The following is a 27,418-nucleotide window of genomic DNA, read 5'->3' on the forward strand; positions in this document are numbered from 1 at the left end:
ATCGGCGCTTCCCAACACCTCGAAGAAGTTTGTCTTAGGAAGATCTGTTGCTTGACCCTTCGAACAACTTCCTCGCCGGCACGCGTTAACGGCAACCGTAGCCGGTGAACACAGCTGTCACTTGTACATCACTTATGCGACGACGAAAGTTTGCTACCTCATCCACATTAGCTCAGAAGTTAGTGTTTTTCCTGCCAATTCTAACGACCAACCAGAGGAACCAGTTTTCAACTAACAGTCGAAGCCGATTGCCACATACGATAAACGATATGTGAATCGTAACGTGGGTTTAGGTAAAACCATTCACTGGATCTTCGTTGTTGTAGATGATTCTACATCAATCATTGGTATAGACCTTTTAATACATCATAGTCTACTCATCAGCGCGTGCAAACGGAGGTTAGATGACAGTACCATATTATCTGTTCGTGTAACCTCATTCTCTGGTTGTAGATTATCCCCAGTCACTTTTAGGCACATGAGCAACCCATTCTATCAACGAATAATTGAAAAGTATTCTGAACCGTAAAAAAGCGACTAAAATTGCCATATGTAACCAGTAATGTTGCGCACCACATCACGACTACAGGACCATCTGTATTCTCAAAAGGGTGCTGACTGTCTCCTGAAAACTTAAAGTTGGTCATAAACGAATTCGACCACATGGGCATCCTCTTTGTACATGGTCCCTAAAAAGCACAGCAATGATTGGCGTCCAACTGGTGACTATTAGAGACTGAATAAGGAAACCACTCCCGACTGTTTCCCTTTTGCTACTTTTTCACGATTTGTCAGCTACCTTGAAAGGTACAACCGTTGTTTCAAAAATCGACCTGACTAAAGCATATAGTCAAATTCAATTGGCTTCAAATGATGCTACTTAAACCTCCATAATGAGTCCCTTCGGACTCTACGAGTGTTTGCACATACTCTTCGGTTAAAGAAATGCTGCACAAACGTTCTAGAGATTCATCTATGATGTCGTTTGAGGACACAACCTCGCACACACATATGTAGGTGACTGTTTGATAGCGAGTTCAGACAGAGAATCTCATCTACAGAATCTAAAAACATTGTCTCCGAAGGACGCCAAAAACATGGCATCGCCGTAAACACTCAGAAATGTCAAATTGACGCCGACTCTCTACATTGTCTCGGACATACAATTGATGCTCAAGGAATCCGACTTCTGAAAAACAAAGTGGCAGCCAATCAGGAGTACCCGAGACAGTCAAGCAATCACGCGTTTTCAACGGCCTGGTTCATACCGAATTATTCGGCTCTCATGAGACCTTTAACCGATAAACTTCGTGGAGATGCGTCAATTTGTGTGATATCGCAGAAGGAGCACTCTCCATAATCAATGAAATTGTCGCAAAAACAAATATGCTTGCACATCACGATACTAAAATGCAGTAAGCGCATCCAACCTACCAATCAGAGTCTTAGAACGAGTAGTAAACAACGCCGGGGAACCCTTGACATTATTCTCGACACAGTTGATTGACACCTAATCGAGGTGTAGCGTTTTCGTCAGGGACCCCTTAGTCATGTGTCGTGCTGTAAGGTTTTTTCGACATTCCGTGGGAGGCCAATTGTTCACCCTTTTCGACGACCACAAACCTTTTACTTTCTTTTCAAGCTTGTTTTCGGATAAGTACTCCCCTTGACAGTCTCGGCAAATAGACTACATTTCGCAAGTTACTTCAGATGTACAAAACATTTCAGGAGCAAACAATGTGGTTGCGGACGTTTTGTCTAGTGTACGTTCCTTTGAACAGTTTCCAAGGAATCGACCTTCTTAAATTCGCACAGCTTCAAAAAGAAGACACTCATCTTCAGCACAAGTTATCTTCGAAAATCCTGGAACTGTGTATTAAACAGATCGGAACAAGTAAGGAAACCTTAATATGTGGCTCATACTCAGGCTGCGGCCGCCCAGTCGTGCCTAAATATTATGGACGCAACGTCTTGAATACGTTGCACAAGCTTTCGCACCCAGATGCATGTGCAGCCATCGAGCTCATATCAGAACGATTTTGCCGGCCTGGTGTGAATAAAGACGTGAGGGAGTGAGCACGCTCCTGTGCATGCTGCCAGAAATGTAGGTTGATTAGACATAACAAATATAAATATAGGGTTGTGAAGACTGTTAAGTTATTGATAGAGATCATGAACTGATTGATGTTAGGCCACCATTGAAAGACTGGAAGCACTGAATGGCCGTTTCTTCCTATTGTAGGACTCCTCAGCAGTGCGCATCTACGATCCCGAGAGCGGGATTTGAACCCAGGGCCATCAGTCCCGCGCGCGAATGCTCAACCTACTAGACCACTGAGCCGGTATCCAACGGTGTTAATGTCTAACCTCAACCAATCCAATTCCGTTTTCCTAGCACCCTACCAAGAATAAAACGAGTTCCAAAGGTCCTCTATCACCTACAAGCCAACGGGTTGGTCGAATGATTTAACGAAAGCTTAAAGCTTCACTTTTAGCTAAAAATGTCTCACGGAGGGGTAACGCTCTTCAACTCATTTTACTTGGTATTAACAATGCATTGGAAGCTGACATTGGATACACTGCAGCACAACTGAACGACACCGTGACTTCTAGAAGAATTTGTGGGCTTTTCTTTTTTTTCAAGGAATATGGACATAAACCCTCACATGAATAAGCTTGAAAACATTATTCGTTCAGTCAAACCTGGAACATGATACACACGCAAAGTAGGATTTACGTGCCTATATTGGATGAACACTTCGTAGAAATATTAATCTTAAAGTAGGTGCCAAGGAATAGATGGGGGAGGTTAGAAATGTATGTTACGTGCGCATATAGACGCTTAGACGACAGTCTACATATCCCATGGACAGCATACAGGTACAAATGTGTCCACCATTTGCCTGAATCCAGCGGCATTAATCAATGCACTAAAAACAAGTAACCGAATCAGTTGCACTAAAATTCGTCTCTTGACGAAGCACTTCTTCAATTTCATACTGAAAGCTGCATTGGTGATGCGGCTAAAGTAAATGCAAAGATTCAATTTATACAAATACAAATCAACACAATCGCCTCACAATCATTCCTGCGACTCTACATAAACACTCACAGCCTCACTTCAAATTCCACAATACTGTTAAGCTCACTCTCTTCAACGGAGACGCAAAACTCGCAGACAAGGTACAAAGACGAGTGTCTGACTGGTTGGTGAAGTTATCGAATGAATCCCACAGAGACAGACTCAGACACTTTGGATTATTCTTGCAGAGTTATAATGGAACAACTTGTGATGTGATGATGGCATTCAACCTACTATGTTCGCCAAGGTACTCAAAAGCGAATACCCCACCAGAACATCACCACCACGTCCCTCGAGTCAATCCCGACAAATTGCTCATCAAAAGGCAAAAGCTCAGACACTCTCTCGCCTCTTCTCATTCAGAGTTGTTAACATTCGGAATGCTCTTCCAGTCGAAGTGTCCCGAGACTCCTCATAGAGTGGCTTCGAGAGGAGATTTTATAAATGTCAACTAACCCATGGATTACAATCTCGTGCTTCGATAAGCTGTGCCTAGTACATGTCTCATGAATTACTGTTATATCCTGACGAGAATTATGAATGGTAATTCTTGAGAACTGTTTATGGACCAACACCATACATATATTTTTATTGTATAATTATTAAATAGCTAAACTATGCATATGCAAGTTCCTCTTATTATGAGCTTTATTTTGACCCCTAGACTATTATTATACGATTTACCGTCCTTGAGTTCTGTCCAGTCTATTAATTACTGTCTCCCACACTCACAGTCACTTTTGGTTATATCTTCGTACAAATGTTGTTTTCTATTTTGTGGTGTGATGCGGCCTGTTTGGTTTGTATATAAACCCAGTATGCTTGAAATACGTGATCCATATTTCGGAGGCTGAGATTGGTGTTCTGCACTTAACAGGTAGTGCTAGGCAGGAAGGGGGACCGATAAGAACTCTAGACTGCTCGTACAGGTTTTATACGTCACTAGTCCGGTTGATAATTCACTGTTCTGGAATTGGTGGTATCATTACATTATATGTTGGTAGAGGAACAGGACCACAAGTTATAACACTTACCTACTGTCATCATCACCATCACACGTCATTAACTTACTCCTATCTCGCCTATTCTTATCTCCGTTTCCCCTCTCATTCGGTTATTCCATACTGTCTGTATTACTAATCGATTAACTGTTTAATTAGTCCTTGCAACAATCGTCCTCTCTCGGAATTCCAATTTCACTTTTTTGTTTTTACATCGTAACTAACAAACTAACCTCTTATTTTTTAATGTGATCGTTTTTGATATCCAGAAACCCTACTGCTCAAAGAAGAACACACTCACTCAGTTTACACGATATACAAACCTACGAATAATTAGTGAACTGACGGTGACGCCGCTAACAATCTGTCCGGACAATATTACTGGACATTTAAATCGACTTACATTATTTATATATATGAAAGCTTCATCTGCAATTGCACAAGACTTTCCGAATTGAACCTGAGCACTGACTTGGTGTTCCGGAAACTGCGGCATTTCTGCTGGTTCAAATAATGTTTCATTCTGCTATACTGAGGGAAGAAGCTTCAATCCTGACAACACCGCTTAGCGCGATTTTCTCACACTCTCCATGCCGAGGCAAACTACCGGAAAATTGGAAGCTGTCACACATCACACCCATTTTCAAAGGAGGTCGACGCAATTGACCCCCAAGCTACCGATCAGTGGCTCTTCTCCCTATACTTTCAAAAGTTATGAAGTCCCTGGTATGCGATGGCATACACGACGATTTATTATCCTTAAACTTCTTTTCAGCCCAACAGCATGGTTTCAGGAAGGGTTACTCTTGTACAACCAACCTGCTGACTGTGGTTGACAGATGGACAAACATCCTTGATCGCAAGGGGAAGGTTGATGTCATTTACCTTGATCTCTCAAAAGCTTTTGATAGGGTTACCCATATATGTTTTATCAGTCAGCCCAAACGATTGAGTATCGGACCACCTCTAATTGATTGGCTCATTTCATATCTGAAAAATCAACATTTGAAGGTCAGGGTTAGCTTCACTTCATCTCAGGCTATGGAATTTCCTAGTAGGGTCCCTCAGGATTCCTTACAGGGACCTCTTCTCTTCTTGATTTATATAGATGATCTTCTACAACATGTAACGCCATACTTATTACTTTTTGCTGATGGCATGAAACTTTGGAGGGAGACACGCAACCAAGACGATATACAGGCACTTCAGGAGGATCTGACCCAACTTCAAAGTTGAACAGATGATAAAGGACTTTAACACTCCAAAGTGTGAAGTAGTCCATTCGTAACATGTCGCAGACTACAGTTACAACCTAGGAAACTCCTCCCTAGTAGTGTCCCGAGTCGAAAAAGATTTAGGAGTCCTGGTCCCCCATGATTTAAGGTCTTACGCTAACTGTGACAAAAATGCCTTCCGAGCAAACCTTTCACTGGTAACGTTGAAGCACATTTTTGGACAGTTTGACGGACGAACTTTCCACAAAATCTTCAATATTTTCATTCGTCTCCATTTAGAGTATGGAAACATAGTACTTCCCCCTCACTCCAAAAGGATAAGGACACTCTGGAGCGAGCCAAAAAATCAGTTCGGAGACTCAAATACAAACCTTATGAAGAGCGCATTCAATCATTTAACCTTTACACATTAGAGCGCAGGCGTCTGAACAGTGACCTTCTGACGGCTTACAGTATCCTTGACACTTCTGGACATACTCTTAAACACCTACTTAAGTTTAGCTCCAGCACAAACCCAAGTGGTAACGCCCAGAAACTAGAGACACAACACTGTAGAACAGGCTGTAGACACAATTTTTACACCTTAAGACTTGTCAAATACTGGAATTCGCTGCCGGCTGAGCTAGTCCAAGCGACTTCCAAGAGTCATTTAAGGGGCAACTTGACTTATTCTTACGGACTACGGATGTCATCTTATTATGAGTTCCCAACTTCTTTTTTCTAATCTGTTACGGTTAATATACCTAGGTTCCTGCCTGGAGGCATTAGTGATCTACTGCCACTAGACACGGAAGCCTGCTAAGCGAAAGTTTCTTCTATTCCGTCCACAACCATTTGAACCATTTGACTAAAAGAAATGCAGTCGGGTGACTAGACCACCGCCCACTGGATAGTACCAAATACCTGGAACTGTAAAGAAGCAACGGGGAAGAATCTCAAAGAAATCAATCCGTTTATACATGCTGGTCACACAGTTACTGGTTTTATTGGAACTTTGTGCTGTGCGCGTTGCTTGACATGTACGCTTCTTTCATATTTGTCGTATTTTTAAGATTGTTCTTCGCCTACTTTCTGTTTTTTCTCGGAAAGCACGTATAAATTATCCAAAAGTAAATTTCGCTAGTGCGAGTGGTTTATTTAGATTTATGAGCCAAAATATTCGAACAGTCCTTTCAGTTTGAAGCTGTAGCGGTAAATAAATCCCCAAAATAAATAGCTCTGTATAGCTCTGTGTCATCTTCAAAGCAATGCCGTTTGTATATATATATATATATATATAAACGGTACATTGTAAATCAAAGTCATTATATAAATTCGCAAAAATAAGTAATACCGAATTTTATCCCATATTTCTTTGTGCTTGGAAATCTTATTTCTTATGTGTAGATCGATCCATATTAGGTAATATGTTTTAAGTATAATGCCCACTATTCTACTAGTCTTATGCCTTGTCAAGGTATCCTCTAGTTCTGAAAGAAGGTTTAGAATATTTCCACATGTTCTATGAAGTGGTCGTCATTTCAAGAACTATCCTTAGAAATTTTTATCTATGGGATAACCTGTCACTAGAGATCTATCCAGGAAAGAGTACAGATGGTCTGTGTTAGTCTCCGCATTAGTTATCCCTGCAAAATCCTGTCACTTTGTAAGTCCCTTTACTTGTGCAGCTAGTATTACTTTTTCTACTAACCTATTTCAGCTGGTAATCGTTTAATAAAATTGCAAACTCTTCGTTTAGCAACTTGTATGTTTCTCGGAGTATCGATCTCAGTTGCGAAGGATGTAATGGGTGATTGGATACAGTACTGCATATGGATTCTAACACGATATGGCATGATATTTTAAAATATCTCTTTGCCAAAGCAACTCGCGACACTGTAGTACGGACATAACATCCCACATCTTTTAGCAAAACTACACTGCAACTCGCTGTCATCAATTCATGGCTTGTAACGACCCTTAGGGTTCTCGATATTGTATGGTCAGGAATATCACTTACATTACTGATGAAAGTCAGTGCAATTAGTATACATTGTCAGATTTTGCGTGAAATCACTGCGGGTACCGACTTTCTTACTTAGCAATCAGTTCATCTAATTCAACATATCGTCCAAAGGTTCACAACTCCCGTAAGTAGCAGCAATCATTTTTTACTATTCACTGATAAATTAGTGTTGAGGAAAACCTAAAGTTTCTTTAGAAATGCAGTTCCCGATGGGTTCCTGCTCGTAAAACAACCAGTTTATACCTAGTGTTAAAGCGTTCCTCATCCATGAATGGATGGTCTTTGTAATCTCAGACCTAGTATGATTCTGTATCGGTTTCAGATTAGATAGCAGAAACCTCTTTAAAACCATCAAATACTACACCTCTGGAATTTCTATCGCTATTACTTTTTCACTATATAGGGATTTGTTAACAGAAAGGAATTTAATCATTTTAAAGTCCCCATATCGCTTCAGGTCAGTATTGACGGTAGTCCCGTCATTCCTTTTACTTATACTAATGCAGAAAAACAGTTGACTTAAAATATACAACCGAACCAATGAACGCGGAAATTCATGTTTAAAGTATCAAAATAAGGTTAAGAATTACTGTTAGGGTTAGGTGTTCAGTTAGAGTTCTTATCTTCAACTGACATCAGCTACAATACAATGATCATAAAACCATATTCTCATACTAATTCCTAGTATAATAAGTCATCCATTCGTTCTTGCAGCCTTTTGATTGACCGTAATGTTTAACATATCACTGTCATTCAACTGTGTACATTACGTTTACCGGAAAAGCAATGCTTTTAGTGGGATAATTATCGCCCTGATATGTTGATTTATCAACCAAGTTTCAGTACTTAACTTTCATTCCATTCCACACGGTTATAACATTGTTTATATCACCAGCTTAGATCAGAGAGTAGTTCTCACACATGTCAGTTATGAACATTTACTTCATCGTTTAACTTTCTATGTTTTATTGAATATGTTTTCAGTAGAGTATAACCGACCAATCTACAAAAAATTGGTTTGTTTTTGCTTCAACTTCCTCCCTCGTATCTCATGACCATGACAGTCATCTGATAATCGGATGGAATGGATAATGTACCATGTTGCTATTGTACCTATGAAGTGCCTTTCCGGGGAGTTTCTTCAGAGCATCCGACGGGTCACTTGCTAACTGCTGTTAGAAATTCTGGGGAGAAGCAATTGCTTGGAAAACCTCTGGATAAAATTTTCCGTTTTGGGTGTTTTGAAGTTGCACACAACAAATTAACATTATATGGAATTTTGGGTTTATCAAATTGGGAAGTATTATTTGTGCCATGTATTAATCTTGGACAAATAAGTAAGGAGAACATTAATGCCACTCGGTTAGTTAGTTCAGGTTGTATTTTTTTAAACAGTTTAATTTTCTGATTGTATGTCCGTTACGCAATGTCGTTTTCAGTTATACGATATCAATTACTAAAGCACTGTTAGGAAATGCTTCATTTCCCAAACATTTGACTAGATCTTGTTAACTGAAGTACTGCTTTAAAGAACTGTGCAAATTTGGAACTGTTCACTAAGGCTCACATTCGGCTTCCTAAAAACTACATTGTTAATAGTCGTTTCTCAAAGCTATACCAAATTATTCTATCAAAGCCCATGTGATTTGTATTGTAGAGCCATCAGTAGTGGTAACTAGTACATTGTCAAAGTACTCTTCAGATACTACACTTGCAGCCTTGATGTAATTGATATTGAGTTATACCATCAAATAGATGACCTCAAGAGACTGTGTTTGACAGATATTTCAGTACTAGTCAGCGATTTGAATACACAACTCAAGTGTCTAGGCACAGTTCAGAGACCCTTAGGTGGTAACCATTGAGAAACCCTTGGTCACAGGCCTTTTTATTCTTTATTTTTATTTTAACACATAGATATTGGTACAAGGAGGCACCAAATACATATGCGCCACACAAATCTCATTCGATATGTGTGAAGGCTGTGATACTACCCGGGTGCCCAAACCGAAGCAGGTGGTTTTCCTAGGGGGCAACACCCGTAGCCTTCGACCTGAAGGTCTGATCCACAAGGCAGTGGAGAATCGTAAGGAGATGCAGTCCCATGGTCCGGTGACCAACAATTGGTTCATACTTCATTTGTTCCTTCAGGATACTGGAGTCCATGTGCATCATTGGTTTGGAATGAGGGTTTTCCAACTCCCCTAATTGGACTCTCCATGTCCATCAACCCGGGTAAAGCGCCAGACATTCGCTTTTCGTCCTCTGAATTTCGTAAACAACACCCCTCACTACAATAAGGCAGTGATTAGGACTTTCCTGGCAGAGGCTATATACGCGTGACCATGTGAGTGCATTTCGAGAGGGAAAATGGACTCTCCCCACTCTCGGCCCTGTCAGGGCATTTGGGGGCAGATAACGATGACAGTCTTTCACAACTTTAGGCAGGAAAAGGCATGTTTCTGGTCAGCACCAACTTTCAGCACAGTCATCACCAGTGTGCTACCAGGCGTCATCCCTCTACACCTCAAACCTTGATCCAGATTGATCATATTCGAATTACATACCACTGGCATGGTTTCATACAAAACTGCCACTATTTTGGGATACCTATTTTTAATGTGATCATAGTTTAATTTTCACCCAGCTTATTTTGCGTTTTGGTGGCCAATAAACGTCTATGTCTTAACGGATTGATACCAGCAAATGGTCCGTTTCTTCAGTTACAACCAAATATCGACAGGTATTGTGGTACTAGCCGGAGACTTGAATGCTCAGGTCTGGCGTCTAGGCACAGAAGATAGTCGTTTAGGTGGCCGGTGGGGACTTGTTGGTCGCAGAACAGATAACGGGGACCGTCTACTGCGGCTGTGCACAGAACACAGCCTGTTTCTGGCTAGCACTAACTTCCAGCACAGTCATCGCCGATGTGCCACCTGGCGTCCTCCCTCTGCATCTCAAGCCTGGACTCAGATTGATCACATCTCAATCAGCTACCGCTGGCGTGGTTGTGTACAAGACTGTCGCTCCTTTTATAGTACCTATCTGGACTCTGATCATGCCCTGGTCTGCGCCAATCTTACCTTACCTTCCAGTGGCCAACGAATTGATCGTCATAAACGGATTGATGTCAACAAATAGGTTGCAACTTCTGTTACAACTGAGTATGGAACCGAGCTAGCTTCTAGGCTGGCTACCACCCCACTGAAAAGTATAGGTGAGCATTCGTCACAACTGCATGACCGTGAGTTTGACCACAAACGAAGGCTGTTACGTAATGAAATTGGACAAAGCTTGCGTAAGGACCGAGAAGCCTGGTGGTCGGAGCGTGCTAATGAGCTGGAAGCAGCAGCTGCATCTGGTAACTACCAGAAGCTCTTCCAATTCATCTGAGCCACTGGCAGCAAGAAATCTGATTTGAACGAAACAATCTGTGAGGGTGACGGAACGCCAATCACTAACATCCATCGACGTCTTGGACGATGGGCAGAATTCTTCGAAGGGCAGTTCAACTGGCCTGCTGCTCCGGCAACATCGATCGGACTGTCCTGCCCTCCATGGTCCGTGACGACTGATCCACCGAATGAGGCGGAAGTCCACAAGGAACTCTAGCTCTTGAAGCGCTACAAATCACCGGGCCCAGATGACTTACCTCCGATCCTTTCTAAAAGTGGTGATGACTTTCTGGCTAAGGAACTGACAACGTTGTTTACAAAGGTCTGGGACCTAGAGAGTGTACCAACGTCACGAAATGAGTTGATAGTTGTCCCTATCTTTAAAAAAAGGGTCCACGTCGTTTCTGTAACAACTATCTGGAGATAAGTCTACTTCCGATTGCGTCCGAACTGTTGACTTCCGTCATAATTCGTAGGTTGTTCAAAACGTGAGAAAGATTGACTCGCGAGGAGCAGGCTGGTTTTAGTTCCGGTCAAGGATGTATTGATCATATCTTCACCCTCCGCCAAATGTTAGCACACCGTCATACTTATCAAAGTCCCTTTAAATGCAAGTTGTTGCTTCAAGACTGATCTGCGTTAACACCTGAACTAAGGATAGAGAGTGAAGTAGTCGAACGCGTTGACAACTTCACTTATCTTGAAAGTTTGATCAGCCCTAATGGGTTGGTGTCTGACGATATCTCAGCACGGATTCGAAAAGCTCTCTTGGCTTTTGCCAACTTACGTCACCTATGGCGAAGGCAAGATATCCGCCTATCAATAAAAGGACGAGTATACTGCGCGGCAGTCCGTTCTGTTTTACTTTACGGCAGCGAAACATGGCCTTTAAGAGTAGAAGACACTCGTAAGCTACTAGTATTTGACCACAGATGCCTTAGTAATATTTCTGGCATCTGCTGGGATCACCGGGTAAGTAATATTGAGGTTAGACAGGGTATTAGGGAATGATGGTAAATCAATTGATGAGGTTGTGAGTCTTCATCGACTGAGATGGTTGGGCCACGTGTTACGTATGTCTGAACACCGATTACCACGACGTGCAATGATAACCGGTGTTGGGGATGGTTGGAAGAAAGTTAGGGGTGGCCAAAGCAAAACGTGGCATCAGTGCTTGAAGTCACTAACTTCTAGTCAGAGCCATGTTGGTAGATGCAGACTACTTGGTTGGGGTCCGCGTGACTATCGTAACTAATGGTTGGAGACTCTGGGTGACATAGCTCAGAATCGATCACAATGGCGTCGGTGTATACACTCTCTGTCTTCCCTCAAACTAAGAGATTAAAATCGCTTCATATCTGTCTTTCTACGAACTAATTCTTTCTTCATGTACTATATCCTTATTGCAATCTTTCTTTTATATATTACCACCTCTGAATTAACTACTTCTATGAATCCGGTGTCCGTCTTGTTGTGTTAATGAGGTATGGCAACTTGGACCGATGCATATATGTGCCTGGTCCTACGTTGTAACTGACTGAATGACACTTATCAAAGGCCAACATCAGGACTGCCTTTGATTCGTTGGACAGGTTTGTTCGCTGGGGTTGTCTATTGAAGAAGGGTGTGCCTGAGAAGTTTATTAACATCCTAAAAGCCCTACATACAAACACCTCAGGCAGAGTGAGGGCATACAACCACCTCTCTCCATTGTTCTATTCCAGCAGTGGGGTTAGGCAGGGTTGCCCAATCTCACCACTCCTCTTCAACTTTGCCGTCAATGAAATTCTGGAAACAGCTCTGAAGGATGTAAGTAATGGCAGTGTGGATCTGTTGCCTGGAGAAAGACGTCTCGACCTTGAGTATGCGGATGACATTGTCTTACTGTGCGATAATGCACGAGCCATGCAATCCGCACTTAATCAGTTGGCAATCAGTGTCCGTAGGTATGATATGTGCTTTGCACCTTCGAAGTGCAAAGTACTTCTGCAAGACTGGCAGGATTCTAATCCTGTACTCACCCTAGATGGTGAGCAGATAGAAGTAGTCGAGAAGTTCGTGTATCTAGGTAGCTGCATAAGTGTTGGTGTTGGCGTGAGTGATGAGACCGATTCACGTATAATGAAAGCCAGAGCGGCTTATGCCAATCTAGGCCATCTTTGGCTCCTTCGTGATGTTAGTCTGGCTGTAAAAGGTCGGATCTACAACGCGTCGGTGAGAGCAGTTCTACTCTATGCTTGTGAAACCTGGCCTCTCCGAGTTGAGGATATTAGACGACTCTCTGTGTTTGATCACCGCTGTCTCCAAAGGATTGCTGACATCCAGTGGCAACACCATGTCAGCAATGCAGAGAGGTTCGGCAGCGTGTGTTCGCGTGCAGAGACGACAATGCAATTGGTGTCACCATCTCGAAACACCGACTTCGGTGGCTTGAACATGTTCTACGAATGTCGTCCCAGAGAATTCCACGTCGTGCATTATTTGCTGACGCTGGGACTGGTTGGAAAGAGCGGAGAGGTGGTCAGTGTATGACATGGTGGCGTGGCATGAAAGAAAGCTGCAAAGGGCTGGCTTGTGTTGGTCCTTCACGACTCCCTGGCTGCGGTCCTAGAGATGGTGCAACACGGTGGGTAGAGACGTTGTCAGATATGGCTGTAACCTTTTACTTTCTTCATAAAAAGTGGTTGTATCTTCCTTAACTAAAAGATTTCTTCTGATTTTACCTTTCCGTTCCTCCCATTATTATTATTATTATTATTATTATTATTATTATTACACTACCATACACTAATCTGTGGTCGTTATTGTTCTCTCTTTTCTTTTTTCTTCTCTTTTATACGCACCTTATATGCCTTCTGTCTTCCCACTCTCATTGTTGTTGTGTGGTCCATATATCTCTGGTACCCCCTTGTACCAATATTTTTGTGTTCAAAAAAATATCAAACCGAGTTAGGTTCAAGGCTAGTAGCCAGTTCAGCGGAATGTGTGAGTGAGTATTTGATTAGTTTAACAAGATTATGCTCTAAAATTATCTTTTCAAGAAAGGTATCCCTGAGAAGTTTAATATCTTGAAGGCTCTGCATATAAACACTTCAGGCAGAGTAGGGACATACAACCAGCTCTCTCTCGTTCCAGTCGAGCAATGCAGTTAGTTAAGGTTTTCAAATCTCATCATTCCTCTCTAACTTTGCTATGTGTGATATCCTGGAAGCGAATATGATGGAAGTAGGTACTGGTAGTATGGTTCTGCTACCTGAAGAGCGAATTTTCAATCTTGAGTATGTCGATTCTGTTGTCTTACTATGTGATAACACTCAAGCTATGGAATTCCCACTTAATGAGTTGACAATAAATGTCCGTACGCATGCCGTATGCTTTTCATTCTCTAAATGCAGAGTGTTTCTACAAAATTTACAGGACACTATCCCGCCAATCATTCTTTGTGGTGATCTGTTAGAAGTAGTCAAAGCCCGTGTATTTGGGTAACTGTAGGAATGCTGATGGTTGTGACGTGATAGATAAAATTAATCTACGTGCAATGAGAGCCAGAGTATCTTATGCTAATCTGGTCCATCTTTGGCACCGTGATGTTACTCTGGCTCTAAAAGATCTTATCTACAACTTATCAATGAGAACATTTTCGACCTATGCTTGTGAAACCTGATCTCTTCGAGTGTAGGATGTTAGGGAACTCTATGTTTGAACGTCGATGTCCGATGAATTGCCGACATCCAGTGGCAGGATTGTGCGAGTAATGAGGAAGTTCGGCAATATATGTTCAAGCACATTGACGATATTTCGATTGGTCCCATCATCCCTAAAACATCGACTTCTGTGGCTTGTGCGTATGTTACGAGCATCATTCCAGAGAGTTCCGCATTGTGCACTATTTTCGGACGCTGAGACTGGTTTAAAAGAACGGAGTAGTAGTCAGTTTATAACTTGGTTCCCATTTGTAATAACATTTACATGTTTACGTAAATAAATAAAATTACTAGCTTTTCGCTTTAACAGGCCCCTGTAACCGAACAACAAATAAAAACGGTTAATAAAGACTTAGTCGATCAGTGCTGTCTTCGCTCTGATGTTTAGCGAGAAACTGAGGCATAGTAAGGCAGGATACCGACACTATAGACTCCTTGGATGAGCGTTTTTCGACCAAACGTATAAAATCATCAGATGGAGTGTTAATTTATAATACGATGAGAACTGTAATTTATGACTGACCTTCAAAATATGGTTTTGAATATACTTCTTAGTGCGAACATTGAAGATGGCAAGTTTAAATGACACAAGCAGGTAAACATAATGAAACCATTCTTGTTCAATTAAGTCTTAAAACAATGAGCAGTCCTATTCTCCACAAGAATTATATGTATAACTTAATTTATGATATGAACCCTGTTACATTTCTGGTATGAATAATATGATTAACAGAATTTTTTAAATAGATGAATATTTGTATCTGAGGACAAGAATTTTATCCATGTTATGTTCTATAAACTGAATAGTTTATTTGTGAGAATGTTTCTTCTTAATGAACATCGTTATCGGTACATAATTGTGAATAATGTAAATATCTTATAATTGAAATATTTAGTTCAGGCAACATAACATTTTAGGATAAAAATGTACTAATTTAAATACACTTTATTATATTCTTATGGCCTGTTAATATATCACATGATTAAACCCTCAGAACAGAGACTTATATAACCTTGACACTACCAAACCAATGACACGTTAACCAATGCGAGTAGCCTAGAGTCAATTCTTGAGTTCTTATTAGTCCTCCCGCCTAACCCTGCCCGTTTGCGTTCAGAACACAATCTCAGCTTGCATTGTATGAATTGTGTATATAAGACATACGCAGTTTATATACAAGCAAACCAGACCATAACACACCATAAAATATAAAATAACAATTATACAAGATTAAGCCAAAAAGTGGCTGTGATTGTGAAATTCTGTAAAGATCAATAGATTGGGGATAACTTAAGAATTGTAAATCGTACAATAATGGCCAATTTGAATTGTATTTATAATATTGAAGGTGATTCATTGACATAAACGAAAAATCGACCATGTATTATGATTTGTTTTAATACTCATATAAGAAGTTTATCATTTTGCTAAGCGAAAATTTATGCATTTTTTAAGTGTCATATGGAAATGTTACTACTGATCTAGTGCTTTCACAATTCACTGTTTGTAAAATTGTAGTATGTATACTAAAGCTATTATCAGGTTCTGTTCAATATCATTGACTGGTTATTAAATCTACCATGTGGATCAGGCTTTTAGGTCGAAGGCTCCGGGTGTAGCCCTTTAAGAAAACCACCTGCTTCGGTTTGAGCACCCGGGTAATATACCAGCTGTCACACAAATCGAATGATTTATGTGCCGCATATCTATTCGGTACCTCCTTGTACCAATGTTTATGTGTTTAAATAAATAAATAAAAAGACATACGATGATAAGTTGTTAGATACCTACTCACTGGCTCAGTAGTTTCATACTTACTTGGATAGCTAGAGGTCATGAGTTTTATTACCACACAAAGTCATTTGTATACACTGCTAATAAGTACGAATAATCTAAGATGAAGCTGATATCTACTTCCCCTTAGTTTTTAATGGTTCCTTAGCTTATGTTTATGTATGAGGAAAATGATTTCCAATGTGAATTAGTTTCCAATAACCCTGCTTAACTAAACAAATTTTTTTTGTATTTTACCGTTTATCTGATACATTGCATTCCATGACCATTTTACATAAATCAATATATATATAGAAACAAATTTAAGCATAACAACTAATCACGTAATTATAAATACTCAATTGATCTACACATTGAGGACTTTTCTATTATGTTAAGCGTACTTGATTCAATATTTTCACTAAACGAATACATATTTTGACTTGTTAAAATATTGTTTATAGTGAAAAATGAAATATATGTACTCATATAATGAAATGGTTATGCTTCATAGATGTGTATATCTATCAAATGTATTTATTTTTATTATTTATTTTAACACATAGATATTGGTACAAGGAGGCACCAAATACATATGCACCACACAAATCTCATTTGATGTGTATGAGGGCTGTGATACTGCCCGGGTGCCTAAACCGAAGCAGGTGGTTTTCTTAGGGGGTCACACCCGTAGTGGAACAGTGGAGCATCGTAAGGAGATGCAGTCCCATGGTAGCCAGTGACCAACGACTGGTTTATAAGCTATTTGTTCCCTCAGGATACTGGAGCCCATGTGCACCATTGGTTTGGGATCCGATTAGAGCGCCGTACATTCGCTTTTCGTCCTCTCATTTTCGTAGACAACACCCCCGACACGAGAAGGCAACGAGTAGGACTTCCCTGGTAGATGCTATATATGCGTGGCCATGCGAGAGCATTTCGAGAGGGAGAGCGGACTCTCCCCACTCTCGGTTGTACCAAGGCATTTGGGGGCATCTATCAAATGAGCAATTCAATATTATGATTTTAAAAGTATTTCATATATTATATTGAAATATCATTGACAATCAATCAATTGAGGTTATTCTCAATGTTTTCAATATTCGGTAAGCATGTTGTATCCAGCACTTCTAGCTATTTTCTATTCATTTAGTGAATAGGTGCTGTATATTAGATTGTGGTTTTTTTTACTACAGATTTCATTTCAATTCTGTGGAGTTATTGCCAATTGTCCTATAGATATGTTGTTATATCTCAGCTCAACATGATGTATAAAAAAACACAATTATGTAGTGAAAATCAAGGCTCGAAACGAAATTTCTGTTAGGAATTACCTATGGTTATATATTAGCAATTACCCGAGTGTTGGATACAATACATTTATTGAACATTGAAAACGTTGAAAATAACCTGAACCAAGGACATTGATTCATTTGTTTTTGTTTTATTTAATGCTTTATAAAGATTATATTCATATCGAAAACAAATATTCTTCAGAAATTAGATGGTGGTTGGAGGTAGTCGACAGGAAACCTTGGAATCGGGTTTCGTGCTATTTGGCACTCGTCAGCAAGGTGTACGTGTAATCTTGAGAGAACTGGTGCTCCCTGGCGGATTCGATCTCGTGTCATCCAGTGTCGAGTCACCTAGACTGGTGACCACATTGCAACATGATCGATAGCATTCGATCTGCACTAATAAGGACTAAACACGCATGACATTGATCGCCACCCAGTGATCAATCAATTGTGATTCTTCACAAATCCCCACCATCATCATCACCTGAAGGTCCAAGGTTGGGCGTGGAGTTTATATTATTTGTAGTTTTAAATAATCTCCTCACACTTCATAATCAATCAAAAATATGAAATAATATCATACTAGTCTGATTTAATCATACTCCAATCTTTCCCACTATTTAATGACCATTCAAGTAATACCGATCCGTTGTAAAAACTATATACAAAGATAAAATAGTTCTTTTTCTTTAATAAAAATAAAACGAATAGTTAATCTTAAGCAACCTATAAAGGAAACGGAAAATACTAATCAGTGTTTATAATTTCATAACAATAATGATTTCAGAAGGGATTTTTTCGATATTATAATAATTTTAATAGTTCAGATCATGAGTCAATTGAAGCTAGATCACCATGAAAAAACCTGGAAGCACTGAAGTTCAACCGGGTCTGTTGTGAAATAGTAACTCACTGAAGACAATGATGAATGTGTCGCCCAATTTCGTGGATTGATTGAAATCAGATATTAACATCATTGGATACCGGTCAGCTCAGTGGTCTAGAGGTTAAGCGCTTGCTCGCGTTCAAGACTGATAGATCCTGGGTTGGAGTCTCACGAGGCAGGATCATGGATGTGCACTGCTGAGGTAGTTTGTAATATGTTTGTTTTTGTATTTTTAGGATCGATTCCAACACTTTATTATTAGCATAATTTTTTTAAAATTAAAATGATAACTTATAATTGTTTAACATTCTTTGTTTTGTTTTGTTTTTCTTTTTAAAACTCTTATCTATAGTCAATTATTATCTCAAACACTTCATCGTACAGAACCATATTTTTATCAATCATGGATTTCTAATCGTCCTGGTTCTATTGGTTTAGGTAAAATTGATTATTTAATTATACAAGATCGACATGATCATTTATATAAATTTGATCCAATCAATAATATATGGTTACATTCAATAAATGGTAATGGTATTAAATTAAAAAAATTTAAAAAATATTGGTTAAATACTACTGATAATACTACTAATACTAATACTCCTCCTCCTACTACTACTACTACGACTACTACTCATCATCATCATAATAAATTACCTCATACACCAACACGTTTATTAATATTAACAACAGATTTTGAAGTATTTAGTTTTCAATTATGTTATAATCAATTAAAATTATCAACAATATCTATCATAACAACAAAAGAATTAAATCAATTACGTAAAAATATTAAAAATAATATAAATTTATTTATTAATTTATTAACTAAAAGAATATCATATATACGTAAATCAACTGGATATTTATTAGCTAATGAATATGCAATTCATAATAATAGTAATAATAATTTGGAAACATTATTGATTGGTCAACAAGATACAACTAATCATAATCTACATAAAAGATCTAATGTTAATATCTATGAAACTAATTGGAATGATAATAAACATGATTTTGTAAGTTGATTTATTTATTTTAAAAGTGTATATGTTATAACTTATGGTTTTGTAACCCCCCCCCCTTGATTTTTTTTTGTTTTTTTTTCCATCCCGTTGCCAATTACTTACGCCTGTTACTCATAATGGAGCATAGGCAGCCGACCAGCATTCTCCAACCCACTCTATTCTGGGCCTTCTTTTCTAGTTCCATTCAATTCTTGTTCATTTTTTCTCATATCTATCTCCATTTCCCGGCGTAATGTGTACTTTGGTTTTCCTCTTTTCCTTTGGCCTTGTGGATTCCATAGGAGGGTTTGCCTTGTGATGCAGTTGGATACTTTCCTCAGTGTGTGTCCTATCCACTTCCAGCGTTTCTTCTTGATTTCTTCTTCAGCTGGGATCTGGTTTGTTCTCTCCCACAGTAGGTTGTTGTTGATAGTGTCCGGCCAACGGATCCGAAGTATTTTGCGTAGACAACTGTTAATAAATACCTGTATTTTCTGGATGATGGCTTTCGTAGTTCTCCGGTTGCCAATTATTATAACTTTATTAGTTTTCCTTTGTATACACGTATGTATAAATGAGACATTAATTTATCTTAGATGAATATCTATACTAGATTCCTTTCTCAGGGTCTATTTTACTGGAATTGAACACAATTCAGGTGATCAACAACATAGGATTACCCTGATTAGAATGTAAATATATTTCCCCACCAAAAAAACACACGACACAATCTAACAACAATGATCAATTATTAATAAGTAATAGCAATTATAAGGATTGGGGAATATATATAAGTCATCTGATATTTGTCAGACTATCTACATATATCTCACTAAGCAGACAACTAATCATTGTCATTCAATTCACAATATTACACGATCCTTATTATGCGATGACTTTGGTGATATATCTCAGTCACCTGAGGTGGATGAGATATATGTGTGCTTAACCAATTTCTGGTGGAGTTTTGTTCTCTGAGCTGGATGTTTTGGTCGTGGAGCTTTCATCGTTCTTCTGAACGACATCATCTGCACAAATTTCAGATAGAAGTGAAGTGTTCGAATTTCTCTATATTTGTTTCACAGCTTGTTCTGTGCACCTCGATGTTGATTGGTTCTTATTGACCAATGCTTTCTGGGTGCGTGATGTCAAATAAATTGATGTTTTTCTTGAATAAACATTTGTGATGCTTTTGGTGTACATTGATGAATTAATGCTTGCTTCAGCTTCTCACCTCTCTTCTGACATAGGTCGTAAACGAACAATCTCGGTAAGACTATAATTTATGAACGGCGTTTGGGCGGCGCTAAACTGATTTTTGGAATGTCCACCTACTAACTAGGACTAAATGAGGGTGATAAACAAGTGTTAGGAATTAGAATTATGATTTGCAGTTGATGATTAGGATAGGGAATTAGATTTAAGGTTTTCATCACGAACTGACATCAGCTATAATGTCAAAGTGCTATTTAGCCAAACAGATGAATGAATTTCGCGCCGAAATCCACTACCTGTCATGCTAAATCTAACTGGTTCGTCCCTAAATTATACTCTCACCGGAATTTTAAGCAGTTCTATCCTAGACTCTTCTTTCTAGTTCTCCCCGGGTACTCTTCATCCTTCTGATGTATGCCTTGAATTCCCGGCACCATGTGTCATTTGGTCTACCTCCTTTCTTTTTGTCATAAGGATTCCAAGTTAGGGATTGCTTTATGAGATACTTTGATGATCTTCTCAATGTGTTCTATCTACCTCCGGCATTTTTCCTAGTTTCCCCCTCATTCGGAAGCTGGTTTGCCGGCTACTTGGTTGGACTATATACTTCTTGAAATTTCCCTCTTTTGAAGCTTTATATGCCGTCATTGCTAAGTCTTATACATATTTCTGCCTGTCAGCTTTGATACTGTTTTTCACTCGTTTGTTCACTTCTGTATATTCAGTCTGTGTTTCGGCCTCCCTCGTTTTTTTCGGCTGTCGACTACAATTTTCTTGTTTTTCAATCGTAATTCTTGACGAGATTGTCTACAAAGTCTATTTCTTTATGCTGGTGTTTCTTCAGCCTCCACATCTAGTATGTTAAAGTTATTGTTTCTCTAATCCCTTCCCGGTCATTCTCCATAGTGATTTCCATTTCTTACAGTAGAATTTTTCGGTCTTGAAACCTGTTGCATAAAGCCATCTTGAGTTTGCTGTGTTTTTTTAGCATCGCGAAGGAAAGTTGTATTAAACTTCAGTTTCATCCTGATCACCGTCAGGTGATGACCTGAAGCCATATCATCCATCCTCTTCATTTTTACATCTTCGATGGACCTTCTGAATTTGCTATTGATACAGGTGTGATTGCTATGGTTATCCCTAATGTGGTTCAGTGAGATCCATTTAGGTTTATGTGTGTGTTTGTTGGGAGAAATGATACTGCCTATGACCGTGTTACTAAAACCTCACAACTGATCAATTCTATCAGTTATAAAGAAAACACAAGAGTTTATTTTACGTTTTTAATGTTGTAATTTATCTCATCTATATGTGCTTTATTTTTTTCTTCTTCTCCTTATACACCAAACATTTATCAGCCAGTCAAGTGTACTCCAGTTAATTCACTGACAAGATTAAAAACAACTTGGTATCATCGTTTAAAAGGAAATTATATAATAATTGATAATACAGATTTTGCTTATTGTCGTACATTACCATTGGAAATACCAACACTTGCATTTAAAATGTCTGTAAGTATATTACTTGTTATGTATTGTTTTGCTCTACAAATCATTATTATTCATTTATATATGTATATATACCACTATCGTAACCAATGGTCGGAGACTCGGGGTGACATGTCTCGGAATCAATCACAATGGTATAGGCGTGCGTATACATCGCTTCATATCTTTGTTTCGACGAACTAATTCTTTCTTCCTGTACTATATCCTTATATGCAATCTTTCTTTTATATATTACCACCACTGAATTAACTGCTTCCATGAATCCGGTGTTCATCTTGTTATGCTAATGAGGTATGGCAAGTTGGACCGATGCATATATGTGCCTGGTCCTACGTTGGTATCTGACTGACTGATATTTATGTACGCCTAGGTAATGCTCCAACTATGTTCTAATGAAAAATTGATCTACCTATTACAAAATATGAGTTATAATTTTTAAATTTAAGTAGTATATAGTGGTACTAAAAAAATTGAATGATCAAAGGTGATAACAGTTGCATAAAGTAGAATTGTTATTTATCAAGTAGTCTCGGATAGAACTACTCTTTTACAACTGAGATCGTCCTAATCTCTAAATAACTTTGATTTATTGATAGTCTTTATTAGTTAATGGTCACAATTAGTTAAGTTGAATTAAGAATGTGTCTCTTGAAAGTATTATTATTATTATTTGAACACATAAATATTGGTACAAGAGTGCGCCAAATATATATGCTTCACAGGTTGAAATCATGAGTCAGTTGAAGCTAGACCACCATTGAGAACCTGGAAGCACTGGACGGTCGTTTCGTCCTATTGTGGAACTCCTTAGCAGTACGCATCCACGAACCCGCCCCCCGCGTGATTCGAACCCAGGACCTACTGGCTTTGCGCGCGAGCACTTAACCATTAGACCACTGAGCCGGCATCCAACGGTGTTAATGTCTAACTTCAACCAATTCACGAAGTTGCGCCACCGTACACCATTGTCTTCAGCGAGCTGATATCTCACACCTAACTCATGATTTCAACCTGTGAAGTTTCCTAAAATCTCCACAAAACTCATTCTGATAAATATATATGCGCCACACAAAACAATGAGAATTTAAAGAAAAGGAAAAAAAGGTAAGGAGCGTAAAAAAAGAGAACAATAACGAAGAGATTGGTGTAAGGTAGTGTAATAATAATAATAATAATAATAATAATAATAATAATAATGGGGGAAACGGAAAGGTACAATCAGAAGAAATCTTTCAGTTAAGGAAGAAGCAACCACTTTTTATGAAGAAAGTAAAAGAAGGTTACAGCAGGATCGCCACTGGCTTCTATTCTGAGCCATATCTCATAACGTTTCTAGCCACTGTGTTGCACCATCTTGAAAGTATGAACAAACGTTATACATTTCTCCATGAAATGTTATGTAAATTTCTCAGGGTTCAACATTAGTCTCTTGATCCAAAAGTTAAATTATGTTTCATCCAACAACAAAAAAACATTCATCTGTCTTATTCGAGATCAATTTTGTTTTCTTCATCACTTTATATAGAGCTCTCATGTTATTTGTAATATACCCTTATCAATTCATTAACAACATAACGATTTGGTCAATATTGTCCAAATCTATTCAAGTATAATAGAGATCGCAGAAGTGTTGATACATTATTCAATGCATCACAAGTAACAAGTTGTGTATTAGTTAATAGTAAACTAATCTTTTTTTCCTTCTTGTTTTATATTATCTATACCAATTGCACCAGAAGTAGTAATGTATAAAAGCACCATGTGAAGCACCATTTGAATCTATACAATCTCATATATTATTCACAATGACTCTTTCTTATCAATAAAAAGTATTTTATATAATATACGAAGATTTATATATTGTTTTTTCTTCTTCTTACATTGCACATTAAGCTGATAATCCTTGACACTAGCCTATCTAGATTTCTCTTCTTGTTTTTTTTTCACTCATAGCCGGTTACATTAGTGTTGTCTTTTTTATCCTTGTCAGTTATCACCTGACAAAATCACTAATCACAATATCGACTAATGTGACCTTGTTCCTGTACTAAACCAATGACATGTCAACTCTAAATTTTTAATGGTTCTGAAAATAAGGACTTCTCACCTAGCCCTGCCCGTTCAAGTCCAGGATAGAAATATAAATATCAACCTCCGCTATATGAATCTCATATTTCAGGTACATGTAGTTCATATACAGACAAACCAGACCATAGCACACACCATAAAATGAGAAAAAAATAAAAACTGCACAGTATCAAGCTAAAAATGGCTGTGAGTATGGGATACCGTAATTGATAAACTGGGAATAATTTAAGAATAGTAAATTGTATGATAAATAGTCAATAGGTCAATTGAAGGCTTATGATTATATATATATATATATTTGTAATAACAGTCTACAAATGGTTCCCATCAGTTACCCACAATTTAATATTCTCTGGATACAATATTTAGGTTAGGTTTACTAACTACTTATTTTGTCGTTTAGTCATTGTATTACATTTTGTATTAAGTTCATACTCGTTTACCTCAAAGTGTAACAAATCAAAAAAGAATTTTCTTCCCAGATCACTTCCCAGTTTCTGTTTAATCAATAATTATTGGTAAGATTCAAATGTGATGAACTGATCACTCAAAATACTATTTTATTTTATGTAGATTTACCGACTCTATAAGTCACAGATTCAAAACTTAAGTGATCAATTGGATTTATTACTATTATTATTATTTAATTACATAAACATTGGTACAAGGGGGGACACCAAATACAAATGTGCCACAGTTCGTCTTTCGATTTGTGTGTGGGCTTGAATATTTCCCGTGTGCCCAGACCGAAGCCGATGGTTTTCCTAGAAGGTCATTCTCGAGCCTTTGATCTCGAGGTCTAATCCACAAGGTAGTGGGGCAACATTAAGAGATGCAGTCCCATGGTAGCCGGTGACTAACAATAATCTCATACACTTTTTGTTTCCTGAGGATCCTGGAGCCCATGTGCACCAATTAGTTTGATATCAGGGTTTTCCAACTCCCTTAGGTGAGTCTGAAGGATCCACCAACTTGGTCAATGTGCCGAACATTTTAGCAGACCTAAAATTTCACTGGTTGAAATCATGAGTCAATTGAAGCTAGACCACCATGGAATACCTGGAAGCACCGGACGGCCGTGTCGTACTAGTATGGGACTCCTCAGCAGTGCGCATCCACGTTACCGCCCCCCCCCGCGAGATTCGATCCCAGAACCTATCAGTCTCGCGCCAGGCGCTTGACCAACTAGACCACTGAGCCGGCATCCAACGGTGTTAATGTCTAACTTCAACCAATCCACGAAGTTGCGCCACCGTACACCATAGTCTTCAGTGAGCTTCTATCTCACAACAGACCTGGTTAAACTTCACTGGTAACGATAAATTATTCCATTAATTTTTGCTGATTTACTTAACAACAAAATAAACTACTGAAATAGGAGAGTTTCATTTTATTTGATTATAAAATATCACCTAAGCTTATATCCACCCATTAACTAATGTATTACTTATAAGTAATGTAATCATCTCATGTTGTTTGTTTACTTGTTTTGTATTTAATTTCCTAGGTAATTATATTTCGCGACTACTTTGAAGGACATCGATTTCCAATTTTATCATTTTATTATTCAAATTCATTAGTTCATAATAAAAATTCTTATTTATATAAATATTATCCACCTTATTCCTTGGCTACTACTACTACTACTACTTCCCCGGTTTCAATGTCATTAGTACATCGATTCGGTGTATGGATATTAAGATCTGGTAATTTATTAACTGATATCAATATGAATCAACTGATTGATTGTACTAATCATTTATCAACAACAACAACATCAAATCACCAAAAGAAATTATATTTAAAACATATTAAATTATCATTTAGTGATCATTTAAATGAATTATTCAAAGATAAAAATATTGTCAAATCAACTGAATCAACTTTACAAGAATATTATATTCCATTATATGAAGATTATTCTAATGATTGGTGTACTACTACTACTACTACTCATGATTGTACATTCATGACAACATCAGATCATCCAACCAATAATGATAATGAGGAAAAGGCAAAATCACTAGAACAGAACAATTTTATACCATCTTCATTTATAACTGAATTATATGAATTGAATCAACATTATGATAATTGGTTAATACCTAAACATAATCATATTAAACAATCTTGGTTACAATTAAAAAATCTTATACAATTACCACAAATTCATACACCAAATGTAGAGATTTTCAATGAGTTTACAAATACTACTACTTATAATAATAATAATAATAGCATGAATGATACTACTGATTATGATTCTTCAGTAGTTGGTGACCATCATTCATTGATTAATGTTGGAACTACTACTTCTACTATCAATAATAACAATAATACTAGTAGTAGTAATGATAATCTAATGTTTATGAATTGGGACACCTTATCAACCGATTCATTAAGTAGTGAACGTGAAAAAAAATATTCTGATATTTTATTCAGATCAAAATCAAAACAAATGGATCATTCAGTTATTGATAAACGTTTATCTACAAGATCTGATTGGCATAAATTCAGTTTTTCTAATTTACTTAAAACGGATGATAATAATAATAATAATAATAGACATAACAATCTCATTAATAATAATCATAATCATGCGAACAATAAAAGTAATAGTACTAATAATCTACGTAATAGTATAGGTCAATCATTTAGTAAAAGTTATTCACATTTTTATTTATTAAATAAAAAGAAATTAGATCATTTTGCATTTCAATGTAGTCCGCATCGATCTGATTGGTATGATTATTTATTATCAACAAATTGGTTAAATTTATTATTGTTTACATTAAAACAAGCAACACAATTAAGTCAATTAATTTATCAATATTCAATGAAACCAGTAAATGGTTATAATGGAACAATTATTTTATTAAGTGGACCAGATAGTGGTCGAAATTGGCAACCAATTTTAATGAGTCTTGTACAAGTAAGATTATGTACAATAAATATTGATTATTTGATTTATTGTATAATTATAAAACTATGATTTTGTAGATGGTCAACCATAGCTACTACTTTGATTTAATGATCGGATACGTCTAACGTGATAACTTGGTCGAACTATATTGATTGGAACATTTATTCATTTCAATCTTAGTATGGCCCCCAAATGCCCTGGTACAAACAAGAGTGGAGAGAGTTCGCTCTCCCTCTCCAAATGCTCTCACATGGCCACGCATATATAGCATCTGCCAGGGAAGTCCTACTCGTTGCC

The 27,418-nt window shown here is 37.9% G+C and overlaps 1 protein-coding gene across 1 annotated transcript in view; it reads left to right on the plus strand.

The window, feature by feature from the left end:
- The first annotated feature begins 6,071 nt into the window (after window positions 1-6,071).
- Window positions 6,072-27,418, plus strand: part of MTMR10 (Myotubularin- protein 10) — a 32,647-nt gene continuing 11,300 nt past the window's right edge. The window contains exons 1-5 of the mRNA XM_035732874.2: window positions 6,072-6,427; window positions 8,308-8,685; window positions 18,733-19,399; window positions 21,961-22,113; window positions 25,706-27,130. Of these exons, the coding sequence (XP_035590013.2) occupies window positions 8,408-8,685; window positions 18,733-19,399; window positions 21,961-22,113; window positions 25,706-27,130 (2,523 nt within the window). The 5' untranslated portion in view covers window positions 6,072-6,427; window positions 8,308-8,407. The remainder of the gene's footprint in view (window positions 6,428-8,307; window positions 8,686-18,732; window positions 19,400-21,960; window positions 22,114-25,705; window positions 27,131-27,418) is intronic.

This window comes from Schistosoma haematobium, chromosome 3 (genome assembly GCF_000699445.3).
Source record: "Schistosoma haematobium chromosome 3, whole genome shotgun sequence".
Lineage (NCBI taxonomy): Eukaryota > Metazoa > Platyhelminthes > Trematoda > Strigeidida > Schistosomatidae > Schistosoma > Schistosoma haematobium.